Here is a 20,048-nt window from a genome sequence, read left to right on the forward strand (position 1 = left end):
CCCCTCCTTTCTCTTCTCTCTTTTCTTCATCTTTGTTTTTTCTCTTCCCTAACTTCTCCTCTTCCTCATTTCTCTCTTCTCTCCTTCCCCATCCCTTTGATCTTTTCTCTCTTGCCCTCTATCCCTCTTTCTATTTTACTCTATTCTATGCCTCTCCTTTCTTCTTTTCCTTTTTAAATCTATTTTCCTCTTTCTCTGATCTCTTCTTCTAATGTTTCAATTTGTGAAAAAGGGGTCTTGATTAGACAGACTCTGTTTTCTTCCAGTAACATTATCATCCTATGAGTCCTAGTTCACACACTTTCTTAGCAACTATGTGAAGTTTGGCAAGTTACTTGAATCTTCAGTTTCTTTATACATAAAGTAGGAATTCTAATAACTGCAATACCTACATCACAGTGTGATTAGAAGATATTTTGCATACTTTAAAACACTATTGAAAAATGGACTAATTTATCTCTTCCTCTTTCTCCCTTTCCTTCTCATTTCCCCCTTCTTTTCTTCCTCATCTCTTTTTCTCCCTCTCCTTGTCTTTCTGCTGGTTTATCTTTCCTTCACCTATTCCCTCTCTCCCTATTTCTGTCTTCCTTTGTCCTTCTCCTTTCTCTTCTCTATTTCCCTCTTTTTTCTCTACTTTTCTTTCTCTTCATGTTTTCCCCTTCTCACATTCATCTAATTTTTCCTCGGTGTAAATCTACTTTTTTTCTTCCCCTTTTTTCTTTGCTGTTTCCCTGTCCCCCCTCCTATTTTTCCATCCTTTTCCTTTATTCCTTTCTCACCTACCCCATTTTTCCTCTCACACTTTCTGCTCCCTCTCCTTTCCTTCCTTGTTTTACATGCTCTCTTTATTTCTCTTCCCTTTCCCATTTCCCTCTCTCTTTTCTACCTTATTTTCTTTTTCTCTCTCCCTTCTTTTCCTCTCCCTCTATCTTTCTCCCTTTCTCTCACCTATGTCCCCTATACTGGAGATGATGGTTCACATTAATTTGTCTTCCTTGGGACAGCATCATTCTATGATCCTCAGATCTCACAGAAAAATTCTGAAATCCATCTGTGAACATATGGCATCCAGACCTAAACTTACAGGTAAGTGTTGAGATTTAATATCTATTACAGTTAGATACTCATTTCTCTCAGATGACTCCCATAGGGCATGTTGGGAGTGTCCTTTCCATAACACCTCTACGTCATTAAGCAAAATCCTCTAAACTGGATCATAGTTGTGATGTAATATTTACATAAAGACCTTCTTGGAGATGAAGTTCTATGGTGTGTGTGTGTGTGTGTGTGTGTGTGTGTGTGTGTGTGTGTTTGTATGTGTGTGTGTTCTCAAAGCACTCCAATCTAATTGTGTTCTTGAAATAGCTAGAGCATTGGAACTCAGGTTCTGAAGATCTGAGTTCAAATCTTGCCTCAGACATTTACTAGGTATCTGATCCTGGGAAAATTACTTAAAGCCTGTCTACCTCAATTTTCTCATTTATAAAGTATCTATCTCCCCGGATTTTTGTGAGGATAAAATGACAGATTCTTAAAGTGCTTTGCAAATCTTAAAATGCTATATAAATGTTAAGTATTACTATTTCAAAAATATGGTGGCCAAAACTAAACAGAGTGTTCAAGATTAAGTATGATCAGGCCAGAGGACAGTCAAATTCACACCCTTATGTGTGAAGGTGCACATGCACATAAAACATACAACACCCCCCCACACTCACACACACCTCTTGCTCTGGATACTTATGAATGTAACATTTTTACCTATCTTCTCATTCTATTAACATTATGCTTTCCAATGATTTTTCTAGTGATTCCAACTCACAGTTCTCTAAAATCCAAATCTTTTTTTTCTTTTTTCCCAGATCTTTCCCTCAAGAATTAAAGAATAGTGAAACTTCCTCAATCTGATATTTTTTGTTATTCATCCCAATTTTTTATGATTCCATTTGGGATTTTATTGACCAAGATATATATTAGTTTGCCATTTCTTTCTCTAGATCATTTTGTTGTTGTTGTTGTTGAGGAACTGAGGCAAACAGGGTTAAGTGACTTGCCCAGAGTAACATAGCTAGTAAGTATCTGAGTATGATTTGGACTCTTGGAAATGAGACCTCCTGATTTCAGACCTAGTGCTGAAATCACCAGATCTGAATGATGTCATCTAGCTGCTCCGCAATCCAATATTATGTAGTCATTTTAACCCAATAATATAACATTAATTTGTCCCTATTTATTTCATCTTATTTGGGTCTTCCTTGTTTAAAAAAATGTGGGTGGCATGGGGATTTTATGTTAGGTCCCTCAGATTTGTGTAATTTGAGAACTTGACAAGTTTACCTTCTCTGGCTTTCTTGATAAAAATGTGATGAGTGTATTTAATGACCAATATTTGAGTGCATTCAGCAGTTTTAAATCCACATAAATGCACTATAATATAAATCCTATATCCAACTTACTCATAAAAAAGAGGAAGAATGGGAACATTTGTCAAACGCCATGCTAAAATCTTTGCATCCTGCAGCTACAATATTCTACTATCCAGTTAGCTTATCAAAAAGGAAAGATTAGGTTACCATGAATTGGTTTTGATGAAGCTGTCCCTACTTTGAGTAATCAGTCTATCTTTAATATGCTCTATAGTTATTCCAATGATACAAATTAATTTTTTGCCAATGAAACCCTTAGCCCTTTATTGAGAATTGAGATTATTTGCCAATCCTGTAGCAGTTCTCCTTTATGATTTAAAAAAAAATTTTTACAAGAACTCACCAATTATACTTACATATTCTTTCTATTCTCTAGTATATACCTTTTGCAAGATTGGAGAGAGACTCATTGAAGGCAGCTAATTGCAATTTTGCCATAACCTTACTCATTTTTGCTTTCCACTCCTTACTAATCATTTCTTTTGTACTTTTAAATCCAAAGATTTTCTCCTTGTGGGGAAAATTGAAACAAAATGAGAGTTGATGTCATTCATTCTTTAAATCATCTTCCATTGTCATCATCTTGTCCCCCTCAAAGAACATTCCTATACCTTCTTTGATTCTTCTCTAATTTTCCAAATAGCTTTTTAAAGTATTTTTTTTATTGTACTTAACACTCATCAACTCTCACTGTAGTCTGGGCATTAGTATACCTGGAATTATTCTAGGAACATTCTTTTGTACTCACCCTCATTATTTACCTGTTTCTGTCTTCTATAAATAAGGGTAGAGATAGGAACTAGGTTTATTATTTTATTGGTATAAGGAACTCCCAATGAGAAAATTCCCTCTCTCAACTTAGGTTTGCAACTTAAGTCTTAGAAAGTTGTCTAGAGCAGAGATGTCAAACATACAGCCTCTGGGCTGTATTATTTCTCCCAACCCTATCAATGGAAAACATTTAGCAAAATAAGAAGAAACACAATATAACATAAATAATGTTGGTAGATGACTTTCAAAGTCAATACAAGACCTATAGTGATCCTTGTGTGCAGTTTAATGGCTGCCATTTTTATTTAAGCATAGCACTGTTGGTCTAAAGCAGAACTTAAACTTTTTCCAGTTGTAACCCCTTTTCATCCAAGGAATTTTTATGTGATCCCAGTTATCTAGATATATAAAATAGGTATGCAAATCAAACATTTATTGGCAATAGATAAGGATTCTGTAAATCCCACATTCAATTATGTGATCCAATATGTCACTGCAACTCACAATTTAGGAAGTTTTGCTCTAGAACAATGAGAAGGTAAGTGACACACCTAAAGTCATATAGCCGGTAGGTATTAGAGTTGGGACTTAAATCCAGGTCTTCCTAGTTCTAAGACCAGATAGTTTCTGTATAAATACAATGACCTCTTGGGATAGTTCATCATTATCTTCTTCAGAATAATTTTTTTTATTTTTAGTTTTTGAATTTCGTTCTCTTTTTAAAAAATTATTAAACAAAATGTAAAATAAGAAAGAACAAAATAGAAAATGAGAGAAAAGGAAAAGAAAAATTGTCATGTGCCCCATAGAACACCAAAGAGGATTCAAAATATTTAATATTTAATAAATTTTCATTTCAAGAAAGTGTATATAATAATAGAAATTTATATCCATGACTGTCCATCTTTTCTTTGCTTTCTTATAGGTTATTCTTTTGTTCTCTGCTGTGCACATTTTGCTTTATTCTTTTTTTCCACTTCCATCCCTCCCACTTCCTCCAAGTAGGCTACAATTAATCATAGATATATTTATACCCACACATCCTTATATATATGCATATATAAGTATATGTGTATATATATTCACACCCACATCCACATGCATGCATATCTGTAATTCATAGATGCATATATACCTACATGTGCAGACACGCATATACATATGCATTTGTACATGCAAAAATGTATATGTAAACATGCCTCTAAAATAATATTAATGTAGCTGATGTGTAATGTAGATTTCTCTTATATGAATCTTTAAGTCTGACTTTGAGATCAGTGATTACTAGATAGGTTTACTTTTTTTTTTTCTAATAATTTCTACTCTTGATCCTTGTTATAATGTTTGTTTATATCTCTTATTTCCTATTCCTATCAACTCTTCTACTTTAATTCTACTCTTAACTTGCCTTGCTATTATTTAATCTTCCCTTACCCATGGATTTCTCCCTCATCTTCTGCTCCCCTACTTTATTCCTTTCCCATTAATTTTCATATCTTGTCTTACTTCCATAAATCTACACATCTTTCTATACCCCATCTTATTCTACTCCTTTCCCCTTTATTTCTTTATATTAACTCTTTATGGGCTAAACAAGGAACACTACAGATACAAACATATATACACACATACACATAAATGTATATTTCATATCTATCTATCCATATATATATATATATTATATATATATATATATACACACACACACACATACACACACACACACATATATATATATGTATAGTGTTCCTTACATACACATGTATATATTCCACATATACCTATATGTATGTATATGTATATATGTATATGTTTGTGTACATATATATTTGGTGTTCCCTATTTAACCCATTCCCAAACCCATTTCATAAATATGAGGCCTCTTATGCCCTCTAATGCCTCTGTGTTGATTCTTCCTCTATACCTCATTTGTATAACATAATTACTATTTTTATCTTTTCCTAGTCCATTTTCCTTTTTTGAGTCAGATCATACTTAACTCTGACTCAGTGTTTCTGTAATGTTATCCAATTAACTGATGTCATTCTTAAGCACATCATATACATTTTCATGTAAAAAACATAAAACATTTTTCCACATTGTTTATTGGCATTTATCTTTGATGTTGGATCATATATATTAAATTTTCTATTAATTTCAGGTTTAGTTGACATAAAGTGTTGAAAGCCTGCAAATTTGTTGAATGACAATTTTTTTCAATCAATATGAATAGTTTTGTTGAACACGATATTTTTGACTACAGGCCGACTTCTTTTGATTCCCAGTATATATTATCCTAGGATATTCCAGTCTTTCCTTGTAACTGCTGATAAATCCTATACAATTCCAACTGTAGCTCCAGTATATTTGATTTTTTTTTCTTTCCTGCAAAATTTTCTATTTGATCTGGGGATTTTGAAATTTGGTAATAATATTCCTTTGTGTTTTCCACAAAGAATCTCTTTGAGGTTGTGATTGGTGAATTTTTTCTATATCTACTTTGCCTTCTATCACTCCAAGACAATTTTCTTTGATTATTTTTTAGTCACAATTTTCAAGTAAGCTTATTATTCTATTTTCTCGATCTGTTTTTCAGATTTGTTGTTTTTCTTACAAAATGTTTCATATTCTGTTATTTTTTTTATTCTTTATACTTTGTTTTGTTATTTCTTGGTCTCTTGTAGCTTTACTCTTGTAGGCCTCCCCTTAACCACATCTAATTTTCTTTTTTTTTTTTTTTTTTTTTTTTATTATTATTATATATATATTTTATAATATTATCCCTTGTATTCATTTTTCCAAATTGCCCCCCCTCCCTCTATTCCCTCCCCCCGACGACAGGTAATACCATACATTTTACATGTGTTACAATATAGTCTAGGTACAATACATGTGTGTGAATATCATTTTCTTGTTGCACAATAAACATTAGAGTCCGAAGGTACATGCAACCTGGGCAGACAGATATTAGTGCTAACAATTTACATTCGCTTTCCAGTGTTCCTTCTCTGGGTATAGTTATTTCTGTCCATCATTGATCAACTGGAAGTGAGTTGGATCTTCTTTATGTTGAAGATTTCCACTTCCATCAGAATACATCCTCATACAGTATTGTTGTTGAAGTATACAGTGATCTTCTGGTTCTGCTCATTTCACTCAGCATCAGTTGACCTAAGTCTCTCCAGGCCTCTCTGTATTCCTCCTGCTGGTCATTTCTTACAGAGCAATAATATTCCATAACCTTCATATACCACAATTTACCCAACCATTCTCCAACTGATGGACATCCATTCATCTTCCAGTTTCTAGCTACAACAAAAAGAGCTGCCACAAACATTTTGGCACATATATGTCTCTTTCCGCTCTTTAGTATTTCTTTGGGATATAATCCCAGTAGTAGCGCTGTTGGGTCAAAGGGTATGCACAGTTTGATAACTTTTTGGGCATAATTCCAGATTGCTCTCCAGAATGGCTGGATTCTTTCACAACTCCACCAGCAATGTATCAGTGTCCCAATTTCCCCACATCCCCTCCAACATTTGTCATTATTTGTTCCTGTCATCTTAGCCAATCTGACAGGTGTGTAGTGGTATCTCAGAGTGGTCTTAATTTGCATTTCTCTGATCAGTAGTGATTTGGAACACTCTTTCATGTGAGTGGATATAGTTTCAATTTCTTCCTCTGAGAATTGTCTGTTCATATCCTTTGACCATTTATCAATTGGAGAATGGTTCGGTTTCTTATAAATTAGGGTCAGTTCTCTATATATTTTGGAAATGAGACCTTTGTCAGAACCTTTGTTTTTAAAAATATTTTCCCAATTTGTTACTTCCCTTCTAATCTTGTTTGCATTAGTATTATTTGTACAGAAACTTTTTAGTTTGATGTAATCAAAATCTTCTATTTTGTGATCAATAATGATCTCTAGTTCTCCTCTGGTCATAAATTCCTTCCTCCTCCACAAGTCTGAGAGGTAGATTATCCTCTGTTCCTCTAATCTATTTATTATCTCCCTCTTTATGCCTAAATCATGGACCCATTTTGATCTTATCTTGGTATATGGTGTTAAGTGTGGATCCATATCTAATTTCTGCCATACTAATTTCCAGTTTTCCCAACAGTTTTTTCCGAATAATGAATTTTTATCCCTAATGTTGGAATCTTTGGGTTTGTCAAAGATTAGATTGCTATAGATGTACCCTTTTTTGTCCTTTGTATCTAATCTGTTCCACTGATCTACCGGTCTATTTCTTAGCCAATACCAAATGGTTTTGGTGACTGCTGCTATATAATATAGCTTTAGATCAGGTACACTTAGACCACCTTCCTCTGAGTTTTTTTTCATTAGTTCCCTTGCAATTCTTGACCTTTTATTCTTCCATATGAATTTTGTTGTTATTTTTTCTAGGTCATTAAAATAGTTTCTTGGGAGTCTGATTGGTATAGCACTAAATAAATAGATTAGTTTGGGGAGTATTGTCATCTTTATTATATTCGCTCGGCCTATCCAAGAGCACTGAATGTCTTTCCAATTATTTAAATCTGATTTTATTTTTGTGGCAAGTGTTTTGTAATTTTTCTCATATAATTCCTGACTTTTCTTTGGTAGATGGATTCCCAAATATTTTATACTCTCAACATTTGTTTGGAATGGAATTTCTCTTTGTATCTCTTGCTGTTGCATTTTGTTAGTGATATATAAAAATGCCGAGGATTTATGTGGATTTATTTTGTATCCTGCCACTTTGCTGAAATTTTGAATTATTTCTAGTAGCTTTTTAGCAGAGTCTTTGGGGTTCTCTAAGTATACCATCATGTCATCTGCAAAAAGTGATAGTTTAATTTCCTCATTTCCTACTCTAATTCCTTGAATCTCTTTCTCGGCTCTTATTGCCGAGGCTAGCGTTTCTAGTACTATATTGAATAGTAATGGTGATAGTGGGCAACCTTGTTTCACTCCTGATCTTACTGGGAAAGGTTGCAGTTTATTTCTATTGCATATTATGCTTACTGACGGTCTTAAATATATACTCCTGATTATTCTAAGGAATAATCCATTTATTCCTATACTCTCAAGAGTTTTTAGTAGGAATGGATGTTGGATTTTGTCAAATGCTTTTTCTGCATCTATTGAGATGATCATATGGTTCTTATTAATTTGATTATTAATATGGTCAATTATATTAATAGTTTTCCTAATATTAAACCAGCCCTGCATTCCTGGAATAAATCCTACTTGATCATAGTGTATTATCTTGGAGATAATTTTCTGAAGTCTTTTTGCTAATATCTTATTTAAGATTTTAGCATCAATATTCATTAAGGAGATTGGTCTATAATTTTCTTTCTCAGTTTTCGATCTACCAGGTTTAGGTATCAGTACCATGTCTGTGTCATAAAAGGAATTTGGTAGGACTCCTTCATCCCCTATTTTTTCAAATAATTTATATAACATTGGGGCTAATTGTTCTTTAAATGTTTGGTAGAATTCACATGTGAATCCATCTGGCCCTGGGGATTTTTTCCTGGGGAGTTGATTAATAGCTTGTTCTATTTCTTTTTCTGAAATGGGACTATTTAAGCAATTTATCTCCTCCTCTGTTAATCTAGGGAGCCTATATTTTTGGAGGAAGTCATCCATTTCACTTAAGTTATCAAATTTATTGGCATAAAGTTGGGCAAAGTAACTCCTTATTATTTCTCTAATTTCCTCTTCATTGGTGGAAAGATCCCCCTTTTCATTTGTAAGACTATCAATTTGATTTTCGTCTTTCTTTTTTTTGATCAAATTTACCAAAGGTTTATCTATTTTATTGGCTTTTTCATAAAACCAACTCTTGGTTTTATTTATTAATTCAATAGTTTTTTTACTTTCAATTTTATTGATTTCTCCTTTTAATTTTTGTATTTCGAGTTTAATTTTTGGTTGGGGGTTTACAATTTGGTCTTTTTCTAGCCTTTTAAGTTGTAAGCCCAATTCGTTAATCTTCTCTTTCTCAATTTTCTTCAAATAAGCCTCTAAAGATATAAAATTTCCCCTTATTACTGCTTTAGCTGCATCCCAAAGATTTTGATATGATGTCTCATCATTATCATTATCTTGGGTGAAATTATTAATTGTTTCTATAATTTGCTCTTTCACCCAGTCATTCTTTAAGATGAGATTATTCAGTTTCCAATTACTTTTTGGTCTATTTACCCCTAACTTTTTACTGAATGTAGCTTTTATTGCATTGTGATCTGAGAAGAAGGCATTTATTATTTCTGCCTTCCTACATTTAATTTTGAGATCTTTATGTCCTAGTATATGGTCAATTTTTGTATAGGATCCATGAACTGCTGAGAAGAAAGTATATTCCTTCCTATTGCCATTCAGTTTTCTCCAAAGGTCTATCATACCTAGTTTTTCTAATGTTCTATTTACTTTTTTAATTTCTTTCTTGTTTGTTTTGTGGTTTGATTTGTCTAAATCTGAGAGTGCAAGGTTGAGATCTCCCACTATTATAGTTTTACTGTCTATTTCTTCTTGCAACTCTCTTAACTTTTCCTTTAGAAAGTTAGATGCTATACCACTTGGTGCATATATGTTTAGTATTGATATGGCTTCATTATTTATGCTACCTTTCAGCAGGATATAGTTTCCTTCCTTATCTTTTTTAACAAGATCTACTTCTGCTTTTGCTTGATCTGAGATAAGGATAGCTACCCCTGCTTTTTTGGCTTTACCTGAAGCATAATAGGCTCTGTTCCAACCTTTTACCTTTACTCTGTATGTATCTCCCTGCTTTAAGTGTGTTTCCTGTAGGCAACATATTGTAGGGTTCTGCTTTTTGATCCAATCTACTATCCGTCTCCGTTTGATGGGATCGTTCATCCCATTTACATTTACAGTTAAAATTACTAATTCTGTATTTCCTGCCATCGTATTATCCCCAGCTTATGCTTTTTTCCCTTGACCCCCCTGATCCCCCTCCCCGATATTTAATTTACAGACCCCGCCTTGTGCCGCACAACCCTCCCTCTTTTTTTTTTGGATCCCTCCCCCCTCCCTCCAAGTCCCTTCACTTATTCTCCTTTTCCTTTTCCCTTTTCCTCTCCCCCCTTTTAATGAGGTGAGAGAAAATTCTCTGAAAAACAAATATGTTAATTATTTACTCTTTGAGCCTCTTCTGATGAGAGTAAGATTCACACAATGATTCTCCCCCTCACTAAGTTCCCTCAGATATGGTGTATTTTCTATGTCTCTTCCTGGGATGTAGTTTCCCTCTTTTTATCACTCCTTCCCCTTTTTCTGAACCGACCTCCTTCCCTTTACTACACCCCCCTTTTTTTCTTTTATATCAGTAAAATCAAATTATCCTTGAGTATTTTTTATATACCCACAACAGAGTTACAGTTCTCAAGGTTTCTGTGTACCTTTTTCTGTTTCTCTTCAGTCTTGTGGATGTAGATCAAATTTTTTGTTTAAGTCTGGTTTTTTTCTTAGAAACATATAGAATTCCTCTGTTTCATTGAATGACCATCTTCTTCCATGGAAAAAGATGCTAAACTTAGCTGGGTAGTTCATTCTCGGTTGCAGTCCTTGATCTTTTGCCTTTCGGAATATCAGGTTCCAGGCCCTTCTATCTTTTAATGTGGAGGCAGCCAGATCTTGGGTGACCCTTATTGTGGCACCTTGGTATTTAAATTGTTTTTTTCTAGCTGCTTGCAGGATTTTCTCCTTTGTGTGGTAATTCTGCAGCTTAGCCACAATATTCCGTGGTGTTCTTTTTTTAGGGTCTATTTCAGAAGGAGTTCGATGAATTCTTTCCACATCTACTTTCCCTTCTGTTTCTATTATCTCTGGGCAGTTCTCTTTGATAATTTCCTGTAAAATAGAATCTAGGCTCTTTTTTTGGTCATAGTTTTCTGGAAGTCCAATAATCCGCAGATTATCTCTCCTAGATCTATTTTCCAGGTCTATAGATTTTCCCAGTAAGTATTTGACGTTGTTCTCCAGCTTCTCATTTTTTTTGTTTTGTTTGACTGATTCTTGGGTTCTCTGTGAATCATTCATTTCTATTTGTTCCATCCTGACTTTTAAGGAGTTATTTTCTTCTTTCACAGTTTTTAGTTCTTTTTGTAAATGCCCAATTTCGTTTTTAAATGAGTTATTTTGCTCTATTGAATTTTTTTCCATTTCCCTAATTTTTTTTTTTGAGAATTATTTTCTTTTTCCAATTCAGAAATTCTATTTTCTTGAGACTTTTTTATCTTTTCCAATTCAGAAATCCTACTTTCCTGTGTTTTTTTAACCTTTTCTAATTCACTAATTTTGTTTCCCTGCATCTCCTGTGAATTCTTTATTTTTTCCAACTCCAATTTCAGGACATTGTTATTCTCTATCATAACTTCTCTTTCCTTTCCCCATTTTTCTTCGATCTCCCTCAATTTCTTAAGAGCTTCTTCTAGGAGAGAGTTATGTGATGGGGGGCAGGAATCGTTCCCCTTTAGGTTGTTATCTTCTGAATCTTTGCTGTTAACTTCCTCGGGGTTGGATACCCGCTCTTTCTCTGTATAGAAGGAATCTATAGTTTTTCTAGCTTTTTTGCTCATACTTAAAAAATGTTTTGGGGTCTGTCCCTGGGGTAGGAAATTATTTACTTCTTTACCAGCTTCCTCCCAGACCGGATGGATGCAGCGGCCCCTGCGCCCGCCCTAAGAGAGAGCTCTGGGAGAGAGTTCCCCACCCCCTCCCTGGAAGCGCCTCAGAGGTGATTAGCACTACTGTGCTTCGAGGGCGTAGAATAGTGAAGACTGCAGGAAGCCCAGTCTATGTGTCCGGGTGGGGAGTGGGTGTCTGCAGCAGGTGACGTGAGAAGCCCCTGCGCTCAAACTGGAAGTGTCTGCCAGAAACCGCGGTCCCTAGTTCAAAGGTTCCGCTTCTCTGGGACTTCCTGGAGCTGAGTTCCACTCCCTCCAGCTAAGCTAGGCAGTGTGTGTTGCCTTGGGCCGTATCCACCCACTTGTCAGTCTCTTAACTATTCTCAGGAGGTAGCTGAGGCCACACCCCCTGGTGCCGAGTCTGCCGAGTCACCCCCAGGGTGGGTGGGTGGGGGGAATCTAATCTGAGTTTTAAAATATTTTGGCTTTCTCTTCTGAACTGCTAAATAATTAGCAGAGAAGAGCTAACAGCCTGTGCCAGATTCCTTTACCTCAGTGGCTTCTCTGATCCCAGAGCCCCTCCCAGCGCAGTGGGCGCAGTGTGCCCCTACCCCACCGTCTGTGCTGGTCTTTCTTATTCCTCCCCTGAGAACTGACCTTTCCTGTTGAAACTCCAGATTCTCTTCAGCTGGTAAGTCGTGCTTCCAGTCCTTGTGGTATCTGTCAGTCCTGAGCTAATTCTGAGACTTAATTTATCTAATTGGTTGTGAGGGAGTGAGGACGTTCACTGAGTCGTGTGTTTCTTCTCCGCCATCTTGGCTCCGCCCCCTCAACCACATCTAATTTTCAAAGAATTATTTTCTTCTTTAAGATTCTGTATCTCCTTTTCTAGTTGGTTAACTTTTCCCCCCATAATCTTCTTGGTTTTTTTGGACAGTTATTTTTTGTTTGTTTGTTTTTTCCTCCATCTTTCATCTGATTTTTGAAATCTTTTTGAGTTCTTCTATAAATTCTTTCTGGGCAGGTAGCCATAATGTTACTATTAGGGTAGAAGAGGCTTTTACTTCAGTGTCCTCCTCTGAAGATGAACCCTGGTCTTCCCTATTCCCAAAGTAAGTTTCTATGGTTGGGTTCTTTCTTGGGTTGGGTTCAAAGAAGAAATTTTTAAAGTAAAAACTATTAATGTAATCCCCATTAATCATGGCATGGTGACTCTAGATTCATTTCAGCTCTCCTCTTTGACCTAGAACCACAAACCAAAAGCTCCAACTACCTATTAGTGCCTGCACCCAGGCAAGCTTGCCCCATTGTTTCTGCATTTATTAGATATGCTATTTCCTTCTTACCCAGGGCAGCACCTCTACAACACAGCTGGACCTGGCATTTGTAATCAGCCTAGATTCTCTCAGTCAGTCTTGCTGGACTCGAGCCCTCAGCTTCTTAGGCTGTTTGGGAGGTTAAAGTTAGTTAGTTAGGATTGAGACTCCAGTGGAACTTAACTAGCCTTTCCTGCTAGCCTAAAGGTGTTGATACTTCACAGCAGTTAAACCTCAGGAGTGGGTGATCTTCTAGATTTTCAGGTCTTTCTCTTCAGTCCTAGGATGTTCTGTTCTGTCCAAATCTTTTTTGGTTTTTGTAGACTTATGTTTATTGTGAGGTATAAATTAGTTCTGTTCATGAACAAAATTTAGAGAGCTTGAAATTTTCTGACCTACTTTACCATCTTCTCAGAATCCCTGCAAGTCACTTAAACCCTTAATTGCTTTTTCCTTATTTGTAAAATGAGAGGATTAAACAGCAACTGTCTCACTGAGATGTTGTAAAGATCAGATCAGAAAATATGTATAAAGCACTTTGTAAACCTGGAAGCATTATACAAATGTTTGCTATGATGATCCTGGTCATATCTTACAGAGCTCTCTTTATTTATCACTTTATTAACCCTATCCAAAGAGTAATTTAATCCCCATGTTCCTGAGAAACTCCACAGTGGTTCTTAATAGTGATCATCTCTTTGCAATCCTTTATCAAGACATTTTGAGAATTGTACTAGGAAAAAAAAGTCGAGTATTCTAATACCCTATGTTATAAAATAAGTTCTGATTTTCATCAAGCTCTGACATATTATATACAAGCACACTCATGTTCTGAGTTCCCTTGCAACTTTAACATCTTATTTTTATAGTGTCTCTTCCAGCTCTAAAATGTTCTTTGTTCTAAAGTTTCTTTTATCTCTGACATTCTAGGTTTTACACTTGTTTGTGGGGTAACATTCTATGAATCTTCTATGCTAAGTGGTCTATTTTTATCATCCTCAGAATTCAATGTTTGAGGAGATGATGAACTGTAACATTAGAAAATTTCGTTTGTCATTCGTTTGTCAAGTATCTATGTAACAGTGTAGTTTTCCTCAGCAGGTCTGTGTTGATCAATGGCTTTTCAGAGTTAGGTGTAATTTCATAGGATGTCCCAAACCAACCAGAATCCTTCTGTGTCTGCCATACAGGTCCTAGAAATACCAGCATTATGGCTATATTCTTTTGGACTTTAAGACTTTGATATTATGCACTATTGACTTTATCAGCCACTAAATAGCTATATAACATTGACTAAGTCACTCAAACTTCCCAGAGCCTCAGTTTCTTCAACTGTAAAATTAACGAACTAGACAAGATGAATATTAAGCTCTAACAATCTATCAATATTTAAAATGCTTTGCTTACATTATGTTATTTGATGTTCAAAACAACACTCTGACATAGGGATAACTGTTATTTTATAGACTGGACATGAATTCAGATATCAAATGATTTTCCCAACATCACACAGCCAATGCATAGCAATAAACCAGGAGTTCCAACTCACGGCTAGTACTTTCCCCATTCCATCAGCTAACCTGTTAAAATGGAAAGATCCCTCTTGTCATTGCCTCTACTTATATGGAATGAAATAATAAAATTATTTATTGAAAAAGAACATGTATTGGATTCAGAAAATCTGGGTTTCAAGTTTTGTTCCCTGCCTTTATTAGCTTGTGGCCTTAAACTGGTCACTTCATCTATCTGATCCTCAAATTTCAGATTTATAAACTGAGAGAATTCTGTTTGCATTATCTGGCTCAGAACTGTTTTGAAAAGTGTTTGGAAAAGTATTGCACAAACCTTAAATTTTGGATTCCCAAGAGTCTTAGTACAATTTAAGTTCTAATAGACTTTTATTAAGTTTTATAAATTGCAATAAGATTAAACTTATTAAAAGTTAATGTTAAAACTTTTAAAGCTACCCTTAGCACATTCTTATTTTTCAATTAAACTGAGCTTCATTAATATATTAAATCTTCTCTGAAAATTCCAGACATCCTGGAGGAAAAGAATGACAATAGAAGCTGGGGCAGCAGTAGCACCTCTGGATTCATCCTCTTAGGACTCTCCTCAAATCCTCAGTTACAGGAGCCACTCTTCATCATATTCCTTACTATGTATCTGGTCACCCTCTTTGGGAACTTGCTGATCATAGTAGTCATCCGTTTAGACTCAAGGCTTCATACCCCAATGTATTTCTTCTTGAGCATCTTGTCCTTCATTGATATCTGCTTTACCTCTGTCATTATCCCCAAGATGTTGGTGAATTTCCTATCAGAGACAAAAACCATCTCCTATATAGGCTGTCTAGTGCAGATGTACTTCTTCATAGCTTTTGTAAACACAGATAGTTATCTTCTAGCCTCCATGGCTATTGACCGCTTGATAGCCATCTGCAATCCTTTACAGTATTCTATGATCATGAGTCACAGACGGTGTGTCATTTTGGCAGTGGCTTCCTGTGTAATCTCACACCTCCATGCTCTTTTACGTGTTTTGCTCATGTCCCGTCTGTCATTCTGTGCCTCCCACGTCATCAAACACTTCTTCTGTGACACACAGCCAGTGCTGAAGCTTTCTTGTTCTGATACTTCTTCTAGTCAGGTTGTGGTCATGACAGAGACACTGGCTGTTATTGTGACCCCCTTCTTATGCATAATCTTCTCCTACCTGAGGATCATTGTTGCCATTCTCAAAATTCCCTCTGCATCGGGAAAATGGAAGACCTTCTCCACTTGTGGCTCCCACCTCACCATTGTGATATTATTTTATGGAAGCGCTATCTATGTCTATTTCCGGCCTCTGTCCAGCTATTCTGTGGTCAAGGATAGAGTGGCCACAGTCATGTACACAGTAGTCACCCCCATGGTGAACCCCTTTATTTACAGCCTAAGGAATAAGGACATGAAACAGGGCATGGGGAAGTTGAAGGATAGAATCAAGGTCTAAAAATTCATGGTATCAGAAATACATAGATGCTAAAAGTGGAAGGATGTTTAGAACATAAGAATGTTAGAGAAGGAAACAAAATAGAAAATATTATAACATAAAGTGTGAAAACTTAAAGAGACCTTAGAGATCATCAAAGATCCAATCATTTCATCACCCAGATGAGGCAGTTGAAGCCCACAAAAGGGAGACTTTCCAATGTCACAGAACTAATTATTGTTTTATGGTGGAAAGAGCAGACATATACTAAGGAGGATAAGAGTAAGCAAGGAGTTCTATATATTTGGTGATATTATGGATAGCCACCAAAGACAAACTCTACCAAATTCACAAATGTGCCAAAGGTCAGCTCTAATTTCATCAATTAATTTATTTCTCACATATTGAATAGCACCTGGTCCTTGCAAGGAACACAGTAAAGAAACACTATAATTAAGGGTAGGAAAACTGGGGTTTTATCCCAGAGCCTCAAAATTTAAATACTTTTGACAGGATTCATCCTTCATAACTTATTTAGCAAGAATAATTAGTTAAAATAAGAAGTTAGGGAAACTCTGACATGTTTCCACCTTCCTGCTTCCAGCAGCATGACATAGTGAATAGAGAGCTGTCCTCTAAAACAGGAAAACTTATACTATTTAAGTTGGCCTCCATATATACTGATTGTGTGGCCCCTGAGGAGCCTTAATTCCTCATTGCTCTAAGTAATTCTTTAAGATTATAAATTGCAGAGAAAGAGATGACCCATACTAATGGAAAAAGTTTTCTCACCTGAAACTTCCCTATATAAATGAAATCATAAGTCTAGTTTCTATCCCTTTCCCAGAATGTTTCTCTGGTTTCTCTCTCTCTCAATATCCTTCTCTGGCTGCATCTTGTAGTGCTTGTTCTAGGTTTCATAAGCCTTAATTGCAATTCTGTTACTAAGTGGTCCTTATCAGAAGCATAAACCTGTCTTCTCCTTAAGATATTCTGTGAGGAGAGGGTATATACTATGTAAGTTGTTGTGATGGTCTAGGAAAATTCTCCATCTGCTACAAAGATAATTTTCTGTCTCAAATAAATCAAAATAGTCATCCTAGGGGGCAGCTAGATAGTACAGTGGATAGAGCAGCACCTCTGAAGTCAGGAGGACCTGAGTTCAAATCTGGCCTCAGTCACTTAACACTTCCTAGCAGTGTGATCCTGGGCAAATCACATAATCCCAATTGCCTCAGAAAAAAACAAAAAACAAAACAAAACAAACAAACAAAGGAAAAAAAAAAACAGTCACCCTAGCAGAGCTCCAAACCTATTGAGAAAAAGAGAAGGCCCAGAAAAAGAAGGCAGAGTTTTCTCAATAAGTAAGTATTCTTCAGGAAATTCTGTTAATCATCCATTCCTGCTAAAAATGCTTGAGAGTATAGGAATAAATGGACTATTCCTTAGAATAATCAGGAGCATATATTTACGACTGTCAGTAAGCATAATATGCAATGGAGATAAACTGGAACCTTTCCCAGTAAGATCAGGAGTGAAACGAGGTTGCCCACTATCACCATTACTACTCAATATTGTATTAGAAATGTTAGCCTTGGCAATAAGAGTCAAGAAAGAGATTAAAGGAATAAGAGTAGGTAATGAGGAAATCAAACTGTCACTCTTTGCAGATGATACGATGGTATACTTAGAAAACCCAAGATATTCTAACAAAAAGTTATTAGAAATAATTCACAACTTTAGCAAAGTTGCTGGATACAAAATAAATCCACATAAATCCTCAGCATTTTTATACATCACCAACAAAATGCAACAGCAAGAGATACAAAAAGAAATTCCATTCCAAACAAATGTTGAGAGTATAAAATATTTGGTAATCCATCTACCAAAGAAAAGTCAGGAATTATATGAGCAAAATTACAAAACACTTGCCACAAAAATAAAGTCAGATTTAAATAATTGGAAAGACATCCAGTGCTCTTGGATAGGCCGAGCGAATATAATAAAGATGACAATACTCCCCAAACTAATCTATTTATTTAGTGCTATACCAATCAGACTCCCAAGAAACTATTTTAATGACCTAGAAAAAATAACAACAAAGTTCATATGGAAGAATAAAAGGTCGAGAATTTCAAGGGAATTAATGAAAAAAAAGTCAGATGAAGGTGGTCTAGGTATACCTGATCTAAAACTATATTATATAGCAGCAGTCACCAAAACTATTTGGTATTGGCTAAGAAATAGACCAGTTGATCAGTCAAATAGATTAGGTACAAAGGACAAAAAAGGGTACAACTATAGCAATATAGCAATTTATAATAATATAAAATTTATAATAATATAAAAATATAGCAAAATATAGCAATTTGGGTTTGATAAACCCAAAGATACCAACATTAGGGATAAAAATGCATTATTTGGAAAAAACTGTTGGGAAAACTGGAAATCAGTATGCCAGAAATTAGATATGGACCCACACTTAACACCATATACCAAGATAAGATCAAAATGGGTCCATGATTTAGGCATAAAGAATGAGATCATAAATAGATTAGAGGAACAGAGAATAGTCTACCTCTTAGACCTGTGGAGGAGGAAGGAATGTATGACCAGAGGAGAACTAGACATCATAATTGATCACAAAATAGAAGACTTTGATTACATCAAACTAAAAAGTTTCTGTACAAACAATACTAATGCAAACAAGATTAGAAGGGAAGTAACAAATTGGGAAAATATTTTTATAGTTAAAGGTTCTGATAAAGGTCTCATTTCCAAAATATATAGAGAATTGATCCTAATTTATAAGGAATCAAACCATTCTCCAATTGATAAATGGTCAAAAGATATGAACAGACAATTCTCAGATAATGAAATTGAAATTATATCCACTCATATGAAAGAGTGTTCCAAATCACTACTGATCAGAGAAATGCAAATTAAGACAACTCTGAGATACCACTATACACCTCAGATTGGCTAAGATGACAGGAACAAATAATGATGAATATTGGAGGGGATGTGGGAAAACCGGGACACTAATATATTGTTGGTGGAGTTGTGAAAGAATCCGGCCATTTTGGAGAGCAATCTGGAACTATGCCCAAAAAATTATAAAACTGTGCATACCCTTTGATCCAGCAGTGCTACTACTGGGCTTATATCCCAAAGAAATACTAAAAAGGGGAAAGGGACCTATGTGTGCCAAAATGTTTGTAGCAGCTCTTTTCGTAGTGGCTAGAAACTGGAAGATGAATGGATGTCCATCAATTGGAGAATGGTTGGGTAAAGTATGGTATATGAAGGCATGGAATATTATTGCTCTGTAAGAAATGACCAGCAGGATGAATTCATAAAGGCTTGGAGAGACTTGCATTAACTAATGCTGAGTGAAATGAGCAGAATCAGAAGATCACTATACACTTCAACAACAATACTGTATGAAGATGTATTCTGATGGAAGTGGATATCTTCAACATAAAGAAGATCCAACTCACTTCCAGGTGATCAATGATGGACAGAAACAACTACACCCAGAGAAGGAACACTGGGAATTGAATGTAAAATATTAGCACTATTGTCTATCTACCCAGGTTACTTATACCTTCGGAATCCAATACTTAACGTGCAACAAGAAAATTGGATTTACACACATATATTGTATCTAGGTTATACTGTAACACATGTAAAATGTATGAGATTTCCTGTCATCTAGGGGAGGTAGTAGAGGAAGGGAGGGGAAAATCTGGAAAATGAATACAAGGGATAATGTTATAAAAATTACTCATGCATATATACTGTTAAAAATGTATAATTATAAAATTAATAAAATAAAAATAAATAAATAAATAAAAGGAAATTTTGTTAGTGCTACATGTTTCCCCAAAGCTTAAAAACTGTTGCTTCTGATTCCACT

General features: G+C 35.3%; 1 protein-coding gene across 1 annotated transcript; it reads left to right on the forward strand.

Moving 5' to 3' along the window:
- The first annotated feature begins 1,061 nt into the window (after positions 1 to 1,061).
- LOC141552911 (olfactory receptor 1L4-like) lies at positions 1,062 to 16,150 on the forward strand. Its single transcript, XM_074284827.1, has 2 exons — positions 1,062 to 1,086; positions 15,195 to 16,150. Exons 1-2 carry the CDS (start codon positions 1,062 to 1,064, stop codon positions 16,148 to 16,150), a joined length of 981 nt encoding a protein of 326 aa, XP_074140928.1.
- The last annotated feature ends 3,898 nt before the right edge of the window (positions 16,151 to 20,048 follow it).

The sequence above is a fragment of the Sminthopsis crassicaudata genome, chromosome 2 (genome assembly GCF_048593235.1).
Source record: "Sminthopsis crassicaudata isolate SCR6 chromosome 2, ASM4859323v1, whole genome shotgun sequence".
NCBI classification, from domain to species: domain Eukaryota; kingdom Metazoa; phylum Chordata; class Mammalia; order Dasyuromorphia; family Dasyuridae; genus Sminthopsis; species Sminthopsis crassicaudata.

Excerpts from the sequence above, each read along its gene's own strand:
- LOC141552911 (XM_074284827.1), top strand. The coding sequence starts at position 1,062 with ATGGCATCCAGACCTAAACTTACAG. Across the intron at positions 1,087-15,194 it reads ATCCAGACCTAAACTTACAG|ACATCCTGGAGGAAAAGAAT; the intron begins GTAAGTGTTGAG and ends TGAAAATTCCAG.